The sequence below is a fragment of the Pholis gunnellus genome (genome assembly GCF_910591455.1).
Source record: "Pholis gunnellus genome assembly, chromosome: 9".
NCBI classification, from domain to species: Eukaryota; Metazoa; Chordata; class Actinopteri; order Perciformes; family Pholidae; genus Pholis; species Pholis gunnellus.
Window position 1 is genome coordinate 19,932,997 of NC_136535.1, and position 16,781 is coordinate 19,949,777.

The following is a 16,781-nucleotide window of genomic DNA, read 5'->3' on the forward strand; positions in this document are numbered from 1 at the left end:
GTCGGGGGAAATAAAAAAAATGTTGCACCTTTTTTTTTTTTTTTTTTTTTCTTTTTAACGATTGTCAGAATTGTTACAATCAACAATAAATAACAGAAAACGACTCGATCGATTGGAATGCAAGATTAAAATTTGAGCTCTATAAAGTATACAGCCGTTTGCATAACACATACATATAAAGGCCTGAACATGAATAACATCATTTATCTTTGCTTTCTTTACACATACTCAAAAGACAGCACATGGTAGAAATACATTCTCTGCCTGTCTGCTCTTAAAAGAAACAGAAGCAGGCCGGCAATCAGGCAGACAGAAAAGCAATTGAATAAAAAAAAGAAATATACAGTACGCATCCGGTTTCCGCCCCGACATATTCTGTCCATTTCCACAGTGAGAGATGCTCAGTTCCATCCCCACAGAGTTCGCAATGGCATCTTATCTTCCAGGCATAATAACCCAATTTTCCTAATTGGGATTGTGAATGGATGGCTGGTTTTATTCCTCTGGGGAAACAAGGGAAAGAAAGACCCGACAGGCTCTAAGGGCAGCCGAAAAGGCACTGCGACTTGTCTGCTTCCGTCTTACATCTCGGCCCTCCGATTGGTTCCCTTGTTTCGACCAGCCGTGTCCTCCTCCACTTCCTCCTCTTCCTCTTCGTAATGCTCTTCCTCGTTATTCTCGGCCTCTTTTCTGTAATCCCCCTCCTTTCCCCCCTCGTGTCTTGGTCCCTCATTGGTTTTTACGTCATCCTGGAGCAAAACACAAGCACACAACAAGAGGATGATGATCGTTTCAGACATCGACAGGTATTCATGACACAATTTAACTTCTGTAGAAATCACAAGATTTGAATTCATGTTAACGTCTTAGTCTGGTGGCATTCCAAACTCATTTCAGATTTCATGTCATTTCACACTTTAGGAGTAGAGACAACCAAGTAGACATTACAAAAATAACTTTTTATTATTGGGGGGGGTTTCTTCTGATAATCTGTCCGTAAGATTAGAACTCACAGGATTTTGATTCTTTTGTAAATAAATGGAAGCAGTGACTCTCGTGCAAAGGTCCAAGAGATGCACCGGTGGATGAATGACGCTGAATGAAGTGAAAGCTCGACTGAGCTCAAATTACAGAGAAACATAAGTACGTTCACTCACGAGTATGAAACGCCAGTCGGTTAAAGAGGCGAGTGGACCGAGGACCTAAAAACTAGGGATTATAAATAAATGAATGTCAGGAGGTCAGTTACAGAAGGGAGTAAGGAGTCAAATGTCTTGAGCAAGGACACATCAGCAAGGTGGGCTGCTGATTATCACTTATTTTGTATATTACTCAAAACTGAATCATATGACTTCTTCAAGTTATTTCTTAGAAATATTAAGACCAACCCAGCGTTTGTCATGTAAACAAGTAAATATATGACATGACTGTATTGTTTCAGAGTTATGAAATGTGTGTGAGCTTCTCCATTTAAACAGATTTCATTTTAGGAAAAATTAAACCAAACCCGGTTGGTGACTCGACACCCGATCTCCCACATTTACCAGGACGCGCACAGGCAAAGGTTCAAGTTACAGGGGCATCACACATGCACACGCACCTTCATCCCTGTGTAGCCACTACAGCGAATACGTCACCGTAGTAAATATTACTCTCCGGATGTGGTACCAAAAGCATCTTACCGCGTACGACAGATGCCGTCTAAGCTTTGAACCACAACCAGTTTGGGATTAAGGGAACAAAAACGCACAGATAGCTAGAAATCCTCTAACTCTGGTTCCCCGAAGAATAACCCACCTGTTCTATGTTCTCCTCGTTATATGGATCCTCTCCTTCCTCCTCCACCACCTCCTCCTCTCTCCTCTGTCCACCAGCTATGTCCTCCTGGACCTTCAGGACACCAACAACGAGAAGACAGAATTACACAAAAAACTGAATGGTGTGTCATTAGGGCAAGTCTGTTCCTGTGCTCCCTCTTTTACTCCCTCTCATCTCTCGCATTACTTTACTCAATATGTACATGAGTGTTACATACATCGTCCTCTGCTCCCTCCTGGTACTGGTCGTCCAGCGTGTCTTCCTGTTGATCTGGGTTTCCAGCCAACTGAACACACACAAACCACACAAGTTTAAACACCACTTAAAGATACTTTAGGTTTCTTCCCTTCCCCCCCAATCTGCCTCCGGATCTCAAACTCTCTCAGTCAGTTTCGTCATGCCACCGTCATGCCTCGCATCCCCTCGTTACTCACCACCAGCTCCTCCTCCACGGCAGGTTGTTTGGGGCCTGAGCGCGTGTCTTTGTGCTGGGCCACCGCTGCTGCCGCTGCTGGCTCCTCTTCCTCCTCCATCACGTCCTCCTCCTCCTCCTCCTCTCGTACAACCCTGTGCCCCGGCCGGTCGTCCTCCGCCTCCTCAAACTCGTCCTCTCCCTGGTTGTTGGGGTCGTCCTCGGGGTCCAGATCACCAGCACCACCCTACAGAAAAAAAGAGAGTAAAAACAACACAGGGTTTACGTAAAGAAGAGGTACAATAACATTGGTATTAGTGCGTTAATATTTGCATTGAATGCATGCAATGAAACAGTAGCGTGGAGGATTTATAACGGAATATGTTGGCAGATAAAAACGCTAATGATGCATTAATGGCCTTGTTGGTATTCAGAAGCTTTAACAGATCACTGGGTTGACTGACAAGTGGAAGATGGATAGAGGGGAGATGAAGATGCCAGTGGGGTGGGGGGGGTGGGGGGTGAAAGCATCGATTTGCGGATGGATGGACGGCTGAATGGACGTGACACACATGATACACTGGTGTGAACGTGAAGTGACGGAACGAGCTGAAAGGAGAGTGAGACGATGAGGACACACACACGTTAACAGATGGCAGTGAGTGGGACGGACAGTCACCTGCTTATGTGGTGGCACTCTGTGATCCGCCTCTTGATTCTCCTCCTCCTCCTCGTGTATCATGTGAGCGTCTGTTAACGAACACAAACACGTCCACCGTGAACTCTTCTAACAGCATCAGACAGTGAGAAACGTTCATTCAGAATATATTTGATGTGATATACTGCCGACGTGATGTACCTTCTTCATCGTCAGTGTGACGGTCCTCTTCTCCTTCAACAATATCGTTCCCCATATTCTCATAATCGGTTCTTTTCCTAATGACAGTACAGGGCGGAAAGAAGAGCAAAACGTTGAGAAATATACATCTACTGATACATGTTTAGATGTAGAAGATGTATCATTTGTGTGGTAGAACTGGTCTAGTTTGCACATACGTAGATAAATGATCATGCATATTGAGACCCGCGGCATAGAGCTTTCGCTAAAATGTAATCAGAGCATCATATGTTTCCTCTTTTATTGTGTGTGTGTGTGTGTGTGTGTGTGTGTGTTACTGACAGGATCAGAGAACGATTAGTTTGGCGAGTGGCAAACAATGAACTACAACTTCCAGTTTGCCAGAGGGAGATTTCGTTATTGCTCAGGTTAATCAACGCAACGCTAGTCTCATTAATTCATCTTTTTTTAGAAAAAGTTAATTACAAAAATGTCCGAGAGCCACGGTTGACTGAGCCGCTGATTTTCTATCTCCAATGCGGCCTTTGAGCTGATGTAGCAACAAGACTGAAGATAAAAACACACCCCGTTCATTTCACTTTGTTCTTTTCAAATTAACTCTTGTAAAGCAAAAAAAAAAATTAACAACATTTTAAAAACGATTTCAAGAGGACAAATGAAATTGCATTTAGCTCCTTTGTACTGGCTTAGCAAAAGTGTGAAAGTTCATTTTTTTTGGTAACTTGAGCAAACTCCTTCTGCACCATTTCAACTGACTGCAGCTCTGATTGGAAAGTCTGACCTCTGGTGCTCCTCTCTCAGCAGCTGCTCCCGCCTGTCGGCCTCCTTGTGCTGCTGCTTCTCTCTCTCCTGCTCCTGCTTCAGCCTCTGCTCCCTCTCCTTCAGCACCTGGTCTCTCTGGACCTTCAGGGCCTCCTGCCTCATCTGGATCTGCCTGCGCTCCTCGGTCCGCTGGGCCTCCAGCCGCTGCTGCTCCTGCTGCTGCTCGTAGGCAGACTTCACGCGCTCCACCTGGGCGTGCGCCACCGCCTCCTCCTGGTGCTGCTCCGGATGGAGGCCCTTTTGAGGAGACAACTAGATGAGAGCAAATCAAACACACACAGAGAGCTGTTGCTAATTTGAGACATGAATGTAGAGGCAAGGTATAATTCATCCTTTGGGAAAAGTTGAATAGATGAGAGTGATGGCGTAGAACAATTAGCACGACGCATAATGAGCAAGCTGCCATTAATCAAAGAAGTAAACGCTGAGGAAAGGTTGTAACTCATTCCAGGTCCTCTGGGATTTAAGATAAATGATAAGCACTTCAATCTGAGCGCTAGCAAGGACACATGTCTCATTTATGATTACAAGGTTTGTTATGTTGCTCCAATCAGCTACTTTGAAAAGTTTCAGCCACACCACATGTATACAAGTCACTTTAAAATAGTAACCGAGATACAGAAAATTAAAGCCAGTTTAAGGCCCGTTTTTAAACCCCGTTTAGATGAAACTGAGTAGTCTGCACCAGTGCTAACCGGTTGTGGCTGGCGTCTCTGTCGGTCCAGGGCGTTCTCGTCCGGCTGTTCCTGTTCTGGCTCCTCCTCTTCCTCCTGTGGCTGGTCCGGGTCCTCCTCCAGCTTCTGAGGTTGTCCTGCTTGAGCCATCTCCTCCTCCGCCAGCTCCCTCTTCCTCTCAGCCTCTCCCTCTCCATCCTCCTGCTGGGATACGGTGGGGTGGGACTTGATCTCCTCCTCTTGATGGTCCAGCTGAGGACAAAGCAGCAGGAGAAATGAGAATCAGATTTGTGTGTTTTTACACCAACAGTATGACCCCAAAGAATCCCACATTACCTTGGACTCGGTGTTCGGGTGAAGCTGGTGATCGTCCTCGTGGGCGTGCTCCTCTTTCTGGGGCTGTTCCAGTACTGTGGCCTGCTGGGCTTCATGAACTTGGGACTCGGGTGCTACGGCGGCTGCTTGCGGCTGCTGGGGGGGGGCAGGGTTTTGTTCCGGCTGTCTCAGATTAGACACCCGGTTCAGGGACTCCCTCACCTGCTTGTATTCATCCACCTGCATCTAAAGGGAACAACAGGCACAGGTTGGCTAAGAGTGACCATCCTGGGACAATTGTGTGATGCTGCTCGATTTTCAGTATAAAAAAAAATCCCATGAGTGAACCTCTGAAGAACAGGCTGGATATTGATATATATATATATATACTATACTAGTGGCCATTACATTGAACATGCTTTTCTACAATACTCTTGCTTCCTATTTTAAAAAGACGCAGAGTTGTGAAATTGTTAATGTTATTTTAAGCTGTCCTGCTGTGAAAAAAAAAACTCAAATAGCAAAATTATAATGATACAAAAACAGAAATATCTTATTGAAGCAAACAATACTTTTAATCTGATGATTTATTAAATGCCAGCTTTTGGGATTTAAAACTTAAGACTTAAAGTTTAAATCCTCTGTGTTACAGATTTCAGTCAGCCAAAGGATAAAGACACGCGCATCCAAAAAGCTTTCTGAACAATTCAATCAGTACTGAGGTTTGATACCCAGCCCTGAAGACAGACAAACATGCTGTACGCTATTACATGTGAATGGGTCAAATGAAAAGTCATCAGAGTAGTAATCATGTAGGTCATTATTCAGAAACGAACATTATTTAGCCACCTACATATCTGCATCTGGGGAACAATGATACATTTTAACATGATTTGCTGTGGCGATGCAGACATTTCTTCCAGTTCAGACCATCAAACCATTAAAAAGGACACCGCACCAGGCCAGAGGGTTACATTTGAAAAATTCCTCTCTTTATCCTGCTCCACTCCCTCTATTATATCGTTCTGGCTGATTGGCTTGAACGTGCTTTAGATGTACTGTTCTGACAGCCCTGACTAAACCAAACCCCCAGGAGAAGAGTAAGAGAAAGAGTGTGTGTGTGTGTGTGTGTGTGTGTGTGTCTGTCCAACCAGACGCAGTGATGGAAAACAGGACAGGCTTTAAAATAAATTAGCAAATGCAGACAGACAGACAGACAGAGAGAGAGAGAGAGGGGAGAAGAGAAGACGGTGAGTGAGTGTCCATTAATGCAGACAGAGAGGAGGAGAGCAGAGCACTGTGTATTCAATAAAGCATTCAGGCATTTCAAAAGGTCAGTCGTGGGGAGAAACTGCAAACATCTGATCTAATTACCCAAAAACCAAACAAAAACTGGGGCATTTTTTCCTTCTTCTCTCCTGGGGATTACGCAATCCGCTACAATAAACATTTTTATTACGAAGGTTTGCTTTACTACGAAGGTTAAAGTAAAAGGATGAAGTTTGGCTGAGAGGAATGCAGAGCAGGACTCTCCAGTTGTCTTTCATCAGCTCATTCGGATTATTGACACACTGTACAGCAGCAGCAGAGACTCCCCCCCTCACCTGGCTGTTTCACTCCATTAACACCGCCCTTGTGTCTGTTAGCTCCGCCGCTAACATGCTAAACACACAAACCCATTCGCACGACAAATTTAAATGAGACTCTTCTTCCTCTCTATGTGTTATAATCTCACCTAGAGCCTTTCATTAGACCAGGCAATAACATTTGCAGCAGTTGACGGGAAGACAATTACGTGAGCAAAATACTTGCGATGCAGCAATTCAGCATCAATCAGCTGTTGTCTTCAGTGACAGGAATAAACAATGAGGCCTGCTGCCGTCCTACCTGAGCTGCAGCCAGCGCACTCTTGTGGTCTTCCAGTGTCAGTGCGAGGTTGTCGTGGGATGACTTCAGGTTCTGATGCTGGACCTGGACAAACAAGTGCAACCAAAAAGATTGAACTTTCATTTTATTGCCCAAAATATCTAATATAAAGTCAAATGTAAGATCTGACTGACAACTTTATTTCTTCCATGTCGGAGCACAAATAGCACACGCTGTATGACACGGATATCCTAGAACCGGTTGAGTCCGACCTGTGCATCCTGTAGCTGTGTGTGGATGTCATGGTGGGCTTTCCTCAGCTGCTTATTTTCCTCTCTCAGGTTGTAGACATTTTCTGCGATCACAAACGGCAAACGCATTAACGGAAAGCATGCATCTGAACAGGAAACCCATGACACAAGAACGATATTCTACTTCAACACATTTGCATGAATAATAACTTGTGTTTTATCTATATTTATTTTTAAACCTTATGACTTGTGTTATGACTTAAGGCTTGAAGCAGAGGACGGGTTTAACTATATATGTATGAATATATATATATATATATTTTACATTAGCTCTACTTATCCTGTGCATCTCATCACAGGTACTTCATTAAAAGGAGAATACAGTGCGATGAATCAGATCTAGTTGAACACCTGCTGTGTGTAAAGCTGGAGCAGGTATTTGTGAACGTCAGCTTAGTATTGTTTATTTAGCAGGAACAATGCACAATACATATGTTGTGCCAGTTATAGCTTAAAGCTCATTTTCATCAGTACTCCTTGGGCCAACAAGCTGACAAGGTTCCAGAGATAAAAGACCAAACCTTAGACACTTTAGAAAAAGCAGAATCAATAAAACACTAATAGTTAAAATAAGAAACAAAACAAAACGTGCCCCGAAAGAAACAACAGAAGAACAATTGTATATTCCCACTACTCCAAAACACTTTTTTCTAATGTATATCTAAAAGCCCTTAAACTACTTCATGCAGTATTTGAATAAGTCAAAATGTTGACTGATGACACCACTCCCGCACTGCTGCTACTGTAGGTTTGTGTCTGTACCTTTGAGGTGGGAGATCTCAGACTCTTTGACCTGCTGCACTTTCTCGTAGTGCTCTTTGTGTTCGTCCAGCAGCCGGTTGTGGTCCTCGCCTTGGACCTGGTGCTGCTCCTGCAGGTCATACAACTGCTTCTTCAGGTCGTCGTGCTGGTTCTGGCAGAGTAGAGAAGACCGGCGTCATCATGTGATAATATATAATGTAACCCCCCCCCCACACACACACACACTTTAACCCAAGGAGAGGAAGGATGCGGTAAGGCCAGAGAGAGTGTGTAACAAATGACAGCAAAAAAAAACAACACAGTGTAAGAATGTGATTAAGGGGATTTTAATGGTTTATACCTTTAGCATCTGATGCTGCACGTGTAGAGAACTGAATCTGTTGCCGGAGTCTTGCTGTTTGAGCATAAAAACAAAAGAAAAAAAATGTTCTTACTTCAGCAGTTATTGGGAAAAAATGAAACTAGTGACTTTGTAGGTCAGGCTCGCCGGCACCGTCTCAACTCATAATGGTGAAGAGGTGAGTTATCGCCGACAGTGTTTAACAAAGCAATGCAAGGAGACGTAAAACGGTGGGAGGACGGGTGACAAGAGACACAATATATAAAAGTGTAGAAAAGAAAGACGCCGAGTCACGGCAGAAGTGATACGTGTGTGGAAACATACCTTCTCCTTGTTCAGTGACTGTTGTGCATCAAGTTTATAACCCAGATAATCTAGAAGACAGAAACAACACAGGTCTTTTTCAACAAGATGGAAAATTGTGCGTTAACGTGATAAATGCTTTTGATGGAAAAAGAAAGGGTACGACACTATGATGCTGACTTATAAGCTTTATTTTGATGCCTTGTAAACTCAAACCCACTTCATTTCATTAACACGTCATTTCAATAACTCACTGTACCCAATGATGTGCAGTCTCAGAATGTGAACTTTCCAAAGCTCCTTTTAATGGAGATAAACCTCAAGAGTCAGAATTGAACGTAGACGTTATTTTTCTCACCTTCTTTGGCCTTTTTGTGCTCTAGCCGCTCCTTCTGAAGAGACTTCTCCAACCTGGAGCGATGCTCGTACACCACTGGACATGGAGGGAAGGAGATGGAGAGAGAAAGCACAACGGTTTAGTGAGTTTGAACAACTTAACAAAACGGGAGCTGTAACACAAATATGTGCTCTGCACTAAACGTATGCACCCACAAACGCTTCAACAGTCCGTGCAGAGAGGTGGACAGAAATAGGAAGTGCCTTTTAAGCTTGATATGAGAGCCAGGTGTGATGTTTATTCAACCGCACTGTGATCTCCATCGGCACAAAGCTGTGGTATTCCTCACAAGGCTGTCGGTCAAAAGCTATTTACAAATACTACGAGTTTGGTTCAGGCTGCTTCAGCGCCTGCTGGATGGCGTCTAAGTATGCTTATTTAAACTGTAAGCCAGTCGTCTCTCCAAACACACACACACACACACACACACAATGTTTTCTACTCTGCGCCTGGTCTGCGAAGGCTTATGTAACTGCTCTCAGTTCATTTATATATCTAGAATTTGCCTGATTCATTACTAAACAATATATCTATTTAATACCTTCTGCACTTGATTTTCAAGTTAACCATTTTTGGATTATTGTTTTGGATCCGAAATGCTTTCCAGTGATAACAGAATATCAATTATCAAACACTGTACAAAAGCTGGTTATACTCTTCACATTCAAACAGACATGTGGTAGCCATCATGAACAGTATTCTCACACAGAGGTAAAATAGTTTTTAGGTGACGCATTCTGTAACCTCGATATGTGCCAAGTGACAATAATAGTCACTCCCACCGACGCTTTGGTCATAAACATTTGGTAATGCGTCAATTCATTTGTTCAAAAAAAATCTATTATCTCACAACTTAAATGTGAAAAGAGGGAGCAACTGTAAATTCACAATTTGTGATCGTTAAAGACAATCTATTCTGGCACCGATCCCCTGTGGTGGTCCTGGGCCTCTGACTCAACCGTCAGTTTCTTACATGTTCTCTCTGACTCTCCAGCCTTGGGTTGTGTTTTTTTTGGGGGGGGGGGGGGGGGCAGTCGAACTGATGATGTGGCTGTTCTTCCTTTTGAGTGCCAACTCAACAGATTTCGGGATAAACTGTGAGACACACAATCGTGTGGCAGTAATTCCATGAGGATAACAAAACTATGGAGGAGAGAAGGGTGAAAATGGGCGAGAGAGAGAGAGAGAGAGAGAGAGAGAGAGAGAGAGAGAGAGAGAGAGAGAGAGAGAGAGAGAGAGAGAGAGAGAGAGAGAGAGAGAGAGAGAGAAGCAAATTTAGGAACAATGAAAGATTTTAAAAAAAGAAAAGAAAGAAAGAAATGCGAGAGTGAAACAGAGGAAAAGCTGACTCAGATGAGACGAGCACACACAGGGTTAAGATAGACAGACAAACCGGAAGAGACTGAAGGGAAAGAGACAGTCACGGAAACACACACACACACACACACACACACTGTCAGAGAGAGAATGAGACACAGCTTTGGTATTAAGGTAGCTTATGATTACCTAAAACTAATCAAGGACAAACATTAAATTCACGCTGGTTATCTAAATAGCTTAACTCGTCTCCTGACTAAATTAAAAAAGGTATCAGGTCAAAGATTTCCACTTGTGTTTCCTTCACATTTCCTGCCTGTTCCCAGTGTGTTCAAGTCACTTCACCTCCAGAGTCCGTTGACAAACCAGTGGACACCGTGCTTCATTTGAAACCCTCTTCTAGTCCAGCTGATGTAATGCCCTCACAGTTTCTATTAGAAGTTTGGAATGCGGTTGCCTCGTCTGCTCAATATGCACTTCCCTTCCTACCGACTGCGTCCTTAACTATTTCAAAGCGACCTGTGCCCAGCCTCTCCTCTAGACACCTGGCCTTGATCCTCCCCATAGAAGGTTTCCAAACATCTGTTTACAGGTTATTTAAAAAAATCACAGCACAGGATCTGCCCTTCCTCAGAGTCACATGTGACCTTTTAATGAATGCAGATGCTGGAGATTGCTCCATTCTCATCTTACTGGGCTGAAGTGAAGCCTAGAGACTTGATACAGTAAGCCATGGATGAAGGAAGGCATGTTGCTGAACAGATTACAGCAGCGGGTTGGTCCGTTGAACACAGCCTTGCAGCGGGTTTCAGCATATTGGTCCGACTGTATGTTCTTTAATTGGTGTCAGTGTCTCTTCAGCCCCGACAACATGAGGAGTGCCCCAGGGTTCAATTGTAGGACAAATCTTATTTTATACCTTTATTCTTGTATATTTATTTACATTGTGTGTTGTAAAGCACTTTTTTTCATAGCAATAAAATGTGCTATTGAATTGTTTGTGACTATGACCTTTATAGTGTAATCAGTGAGCCATCAATGGACTCTGCTCTGTCCGGTTCCCACTGTAAACAATACGTTTTCCAAGATGTATAATGCTGCAACTACACATGATAAGATTGTTTCAGAAGTAACATGTTACATGTGGTTTAGTAATTGTTAAAATGGCTAAATACAACAAACTTCAAACAAGCACAAATCAAACGATTCCATTTCTTTTGATATGAAGTGACTGCATGGACTTCTTTAAACCTCTCTGATCAGACGGCCGCCCAGATACATGAGGACAGGGAGGTTTTATTCTACGCATTAGAGGCTCTGTACCCTCTGTGCCAAAGATGAGGCCATGTTGTTCTTAGGTCAGCTCTGTTCAGGCCACTTCCCACACACACACACACACACACACACACACACACACACACGCGCACACACCCTCTCTCTAGGGGACAACATGGACAAGCAGGGCAACAGCTACAAAGAGGCTACAGTCTAAAAAAGGTCATTTGAATTATCAAAACCCACTAATAGTCCCACAAGGCAAAGTCATAATTTACATGCAGAAACTCAACGTGCCACACATAAACAACTTTTTATAAAAACCTGTCAAGAGAAGGTAAAGAAAGGAGAGCAAATGAAATAAATGGATTTTGTTTTTCTTCATTTCTTGTTTCGGCTTCTTTGCATTTTAAAGCAATATCAAAAAACTACAACCTCAAAATGAGCTTATTACCTAAAGCTGGAGACCTCCAGTCATGAATGAATGTTCCCACAGTCAAATGTGTAATGAAGTACAGACCACTGTTCCCTAAAAAAAAAAAAAAAAAGCAACAACATCCCCTCGAGCTTCCAAACACACACACTAACTGCCTTTACAGCAGCCCTTATCTCGTTCAGACCTCAGTGAGCATGGGAATGAGCGCTCCGTGTTTGAGGTCCCCCCCCCCCTCGGACCGATGAGCGTTTTCCCTGAAGGTGCGGTTAAAGAGCATCGGCGGAGCGAGAACAAGGGAGCCCTCTGTGGTGGTGACCTTCACTGGCCTACTGGTTTAAGGTGTGGAGAACACTGGTTTGGTTAGATTTGGCAACGGTGGCGTGCACAGGGAAATGCTATCAATCACACGGAGGAAATTGGCTGCAAGATTGTTTTTCAGCAGTGTTGGTCGCCCCCCCCCCCCCCCCCCCCGGTACACTCAACGCAGATCTTAACTTCGTCCAATAAAGCACACAGTGTTGTGTGACTGCTTCGTGTGTGTGCTCTGTCTATTTCGCCTGCGTTGATCAAAGAGCTCCCAGAGTACCTGAGCTGTGTACACACGGTAATGACTACTGTCTCCAACAGGTTATCTGACTCACACAAGTCAATCCCCTCCACAGCTAGGTCAAGCCCGGCATTGGGCCACAACACACAAGCTGATCCAGGATCATATCAGGTCACAGAAGTGAAAACCTGTATAAACAGCCTCGGCTGTTTTAATGAGTAAAATACAATATTTTCAAGCAAGTGGTTCTGTAAGTTCACCTCACCGCTTTCATCGCACTACAGCTCAAATGTGTAGTACAACATACAGTACATACTGTATAAAAGACACACACACACACACACACACACATCAATTTTCTAATTTCCTGGTAATTCCTGTGGCTTTCTTTCTACCTCCTACTAGTAAATATAACCCACATGGGTACTTTTATACCCAGTAAACCCATATGTCCATAAAACTAGACAGAACATTTTAGGATTATCTAATCTTATCCTAAATTAGTGATTTGGGACAACCAGATAATGGACTTCATGACAAAAAGGTTCAAGGGCGGAGAGATTTGGACATTCTAAAACCCGGACCAAACATCTTACAAAAGTCCCAGTAACGAATTCTAAAAAGAAAGAAGTGATTTAGTTGTATTATTTAAATGGAGGTCCTTTGTTTTATATTCTGAGCGATGACAGCAAAACCTTAACGTTTCATTTTTGTTGCAAAAATTAAATTCAAGTCTGATAACTCCGAGGAGAAAGTACATCTGTAACTCAAAGAACAATAGTAATCATTGTATCTCATGGACTGCTGAGAGAAGAGCGCTCGTTGTAATAAAACAGGAGGCGACGACAGTGTTGGTGATGCACCAGACACATTTATCAGAGAGCATGCAAAACCACAAAGTGCCAGTTAATCCTTTTAAATGACAACTGTGGGCGACAGTGAATCAATATAGCTGGTTCGCCCGCCCGCCCACCCCCCCCCCGGAGCTATGGCCCACCTCTAAATATAGGACACAAAAAAACAGCAATCAACAGGCAGCCGAGGATATCAAGTGGCCTGGAACTCGTGATGGGACCGAGCGATCCATCGCTGCACAATGAAAGTAAGGGCGTGGCGCACAAGTTGAGGGATGCAAAACGGGAGCGGAGCAAAATCCACTTCATGTAAAGTTGACACGTGATACTGTCACACTCTGCAAAAATGAAATAGGAGCCATTTGTGTAACGTCCCACCTGAAACTGACTGAAAGAAGCTGCTTAGCTCGAGGCAAACAGACATTCAGTTGAGGTGGGATTTGTGCAATGTCTTACTTTAAGTAGTTTGTTCTTTTATCAAGTGAAATGTGGGACAACTGACTCCCCCCGTCCGACTATATCTTTGTGAACACAATAAGAAAAGCATGCTAAAGCATGGTTAAAATGACACATTTCTGATAAGTAGCGACTTCCTGATTACTGGTTAGGTGGATCAAAGGCTGCATGTAATTACCCGGTCCAGAGTCTGGCCTTAAACCCTGACACACTATTAGACTCCCTGATGTGGGCACAGACCGAGTGTTCTCTAATAGATGGAGCCATGTAGAGGGCGAGCACTCCGCCCAGCTGTACATTTTAAACTGATGGCATAATGGCATGACACAAAACCTCACATCCTGTCAGCAGCACAGCAACTGTGTTTAAGTGTGTTTATGTGGAGGGAGTACATCTGGGATGTTACCTCAGGACCATCCCGTTTCATTTGTTTTTGTAGAGCGGGAGCACGCAAGAAGCTAAAAGTTAGGTTTTTAAATGGAGGTCAACTAATGTGGATGTGTGTCACTATTTTACAAACATGGCAATAAAGCAAACATATTAGTCCATTGTTGTGTAATAATTTTCAAATGTGAATGTTGTGGTTTTTAATGTTAGTCAATGTCATAATGTTTCATGAGTGTCACTTAATAACTGGTGACTCTGCTAACAGATCTCTACAATGCAGGTAAAGAACAACCTCTGGTCCAAATGCAAACTAACTGGACTCCGCCTCCATCAAATTCAAAACACAGGACTGGAACTAGAGTAGAAACGATTATTTGATTCATTGAAAAGTAGATCTTTAAAAGTAGATTTGCTGTTTTTCTTAGTCTTGTGTTCCACTAAAGTGATCACTTCGGGGTGACAGTCGATCAGACAAAACAAGCTTCTTGAAGACATCAGCTTTGGTTTCGGGCAATGTTAGCAGGCCTGTTTCACCATTGGGTAATACACCAATACTATGTAAATAATCGTCAGTTGTATCCGTCAGTCCCCCATCTTTAACATGTTTTTTAACAACTAAACATAAGTTATTATTGTTTTAGTCCACAATGATAGGTTTGTTTACATCAATACCGTATGTAAACATGAGACTAAAACATATGCGTTGACAGAGAGATAAGGAAAGACAAGGAAACGGCTCTGTCAAAATTCAAAGTGTTGCAAATAATATCAGGACGGTGCAGCACCCAGCTGGCTAAACCCTAAAATGGCTTTAAAAATAAGCCAATACTGTATGTAACTTTGTAAACCCTTTGCTTGAAACCAAGGTGACTGGGCCCTCTTTTCCCTCAGCCCCGGCTGACAGAAGCAGATGTTCTGGCTGACCTCGTGACTTTTAAAGAATACCAATCTGTGTACGGTTGCGGTGAGCCTGCGGACACAGTTGACTACAACCAGGTGTGTGTTTATGCACCGTGTGCACGTGCTTCACGACCTACAGTCTGCAGTAAACCCCACTTGTAGGTATAGTGTGGGGTCGAGTTTCAGTCTTGTCAGTATGCTTATGCAAAAGACAGACCCTGTCCAAACTCTCCGGACCAATCTGCTCAGACCTGCACCGGGTTTATCACAGGATTGGGTTACCCAAGGTCATAGTTCAAAGACAGGTTCTCAGCAAACTGCTGGGCTTATACAGTACAGCTCCAGGTCAACTAGTTCAGACGGCAGACAAACAAATCCAGTGGAGTCATTCTTGCATTTAACACACAAACAAGCGAATATGTTGATACAGTGTAAACTTTTGCAGCATTGCGTGCTACATCCACCCACTGTATATTTAGGTTAAAACGGACTACATTTAGAGGTTTCAAGGTGCTAACGGGACGCCGAACTGAGCAATGCTTAGTAATACACCGTATTAAACCCTCAAGTGTGTAATAACAGGTGTATGCGTTTCACACCAAGCGCGACAACGATAAAACTGAAGTTTTGTTAGCGGAGTCTGGCGTGTCATTCCCTCCCCGGAAAAGGAGAACAGAGTTCTCACGCTCAGTCACCTGAATACGCTTCCCTGACATCACCACCCTGTGTGTGTGTGTTTTTTTTTTTTACCTTGGAGCTGTGCAGAGAGGGACTCTTGGTGTTGCTGGTACTTCAGCGCCGTCGCCTCGGTCCTCTTGAGCTGTCTGTGCATCTCGTAGGATATCATGCCGCCGTACATCATCCCGCACACCACGGTGACCAGCAGGAGACACTGGAAGATCCTCCGCTGCCTCCGGGAGCACACCCCGCTTCCCATGTCGGACCCCCACCCCACCCCTCCGTTGCTGGAAACTTCCCGACACAACTTTTTTTTTTTTTTTTTACCTCCTGACGAAGACGTGAAGAAACCCTTCTTCCTCCCCCCCCACCTCACTCTCCGAGCATTTCCAAGCAGAAAACACGCGTTAAATGCGAATATTTACCGATGGATACATTGTTTTCTTTTAGCATAGCCACGTCCACTCGAGACTCTTCCTCTCCCCCCCCCTGCGACTTCAAAGTCGCCGCTCAGATTTTTTTTTGCTTCACTTCCAAACGTCAAAACTCGTTGCTCTGCAGCGATAAAAAAAAAAACCCGAGGCTGACGACTCCCCGCTTTGCGTCCACGTTCCTTTTCTTGCAGACGTGCACTTTTTTTCCCGAGGCAATTCAAAGTGAGCTTGTGGTAAAGTTTAGAAACTCAAAAAGTCCCAGACGAGGCCTCCAAAGCACCTTTTAACTTCAGTTACGTGTCAGCCCCAGCAGCTGCCTGCCATCCCAGCACAACTCTGAAGGAAGTCCCTCCTCCGAAAAAAGAGAAATCATAAAATTTCCCTATTCCCGCCCTCAGAGAAATAGATTTGATCAATTGGTCGCCAGAAAGCTCGATCAAAAAAGCAGTGAGCTGTGAGGGTTTTAGAAGTTTAGACCTTTGTAGTTTCCCCAAATATACTGTTAGAACATCTTAGGTACCGGACAAATAGTTTGTAATAATAGCTACAAAATACCAGGAATGTTAAGAGACATGAAAAGTTTAAAAATGTAAATTATTGTTAGAATTATTGCTGTGT

The 16,781-nt window shown here is 43.7% G+C and overlaps 1 protein-coding gene across 2 annotated transcripts; it reads right to left on the reverse strand.

Moving 5' to 3' along the window:
* golim4a (golgi integral membrane protein 4a) lies at positions 1-16,006 on the reverse strand (the record flags this gene model as incomplete). Of its 2 annotated transcripts, none has more annotated exons than XM_079166267.1 (16): positions 1-749; positions 1,798-1,890; positions 2,036-2,104; positions 2,253-2,477; positions 2,910-2,980; positions 3,090-3,166; positions 3,871-4,163; positions 4,607-4,837; positions 4,922-5,146; positions 6,788-6,871; positions 7,039-7,121; positions 7,840-7,990; positions 8,180-8,233; positions 8,504-8,553; positions 8,841-8,915; positions 15,802-16,006. In XM_079166267.1, the coding sequence occupies 16 exons, from the start codon at positions 15,986-15,988 to the stop codon at positions 582-584; spliced, it is 2,136 nt and encodes a 711-aa protein (XP_079022393.1). In that variant the 3' UTR covers positions 1-581. The 2 variants fall into 2 exon arrangements, with proteins under 2 accessions (XP_079022393.1, XP_079022392.1); XM_079166266.1 differs by having other exon boundaries at positions 3,871-4,148; positions 15,802-15,988.
* Positions 16,007-16,781: the final 775 nt, after the last annotated feature.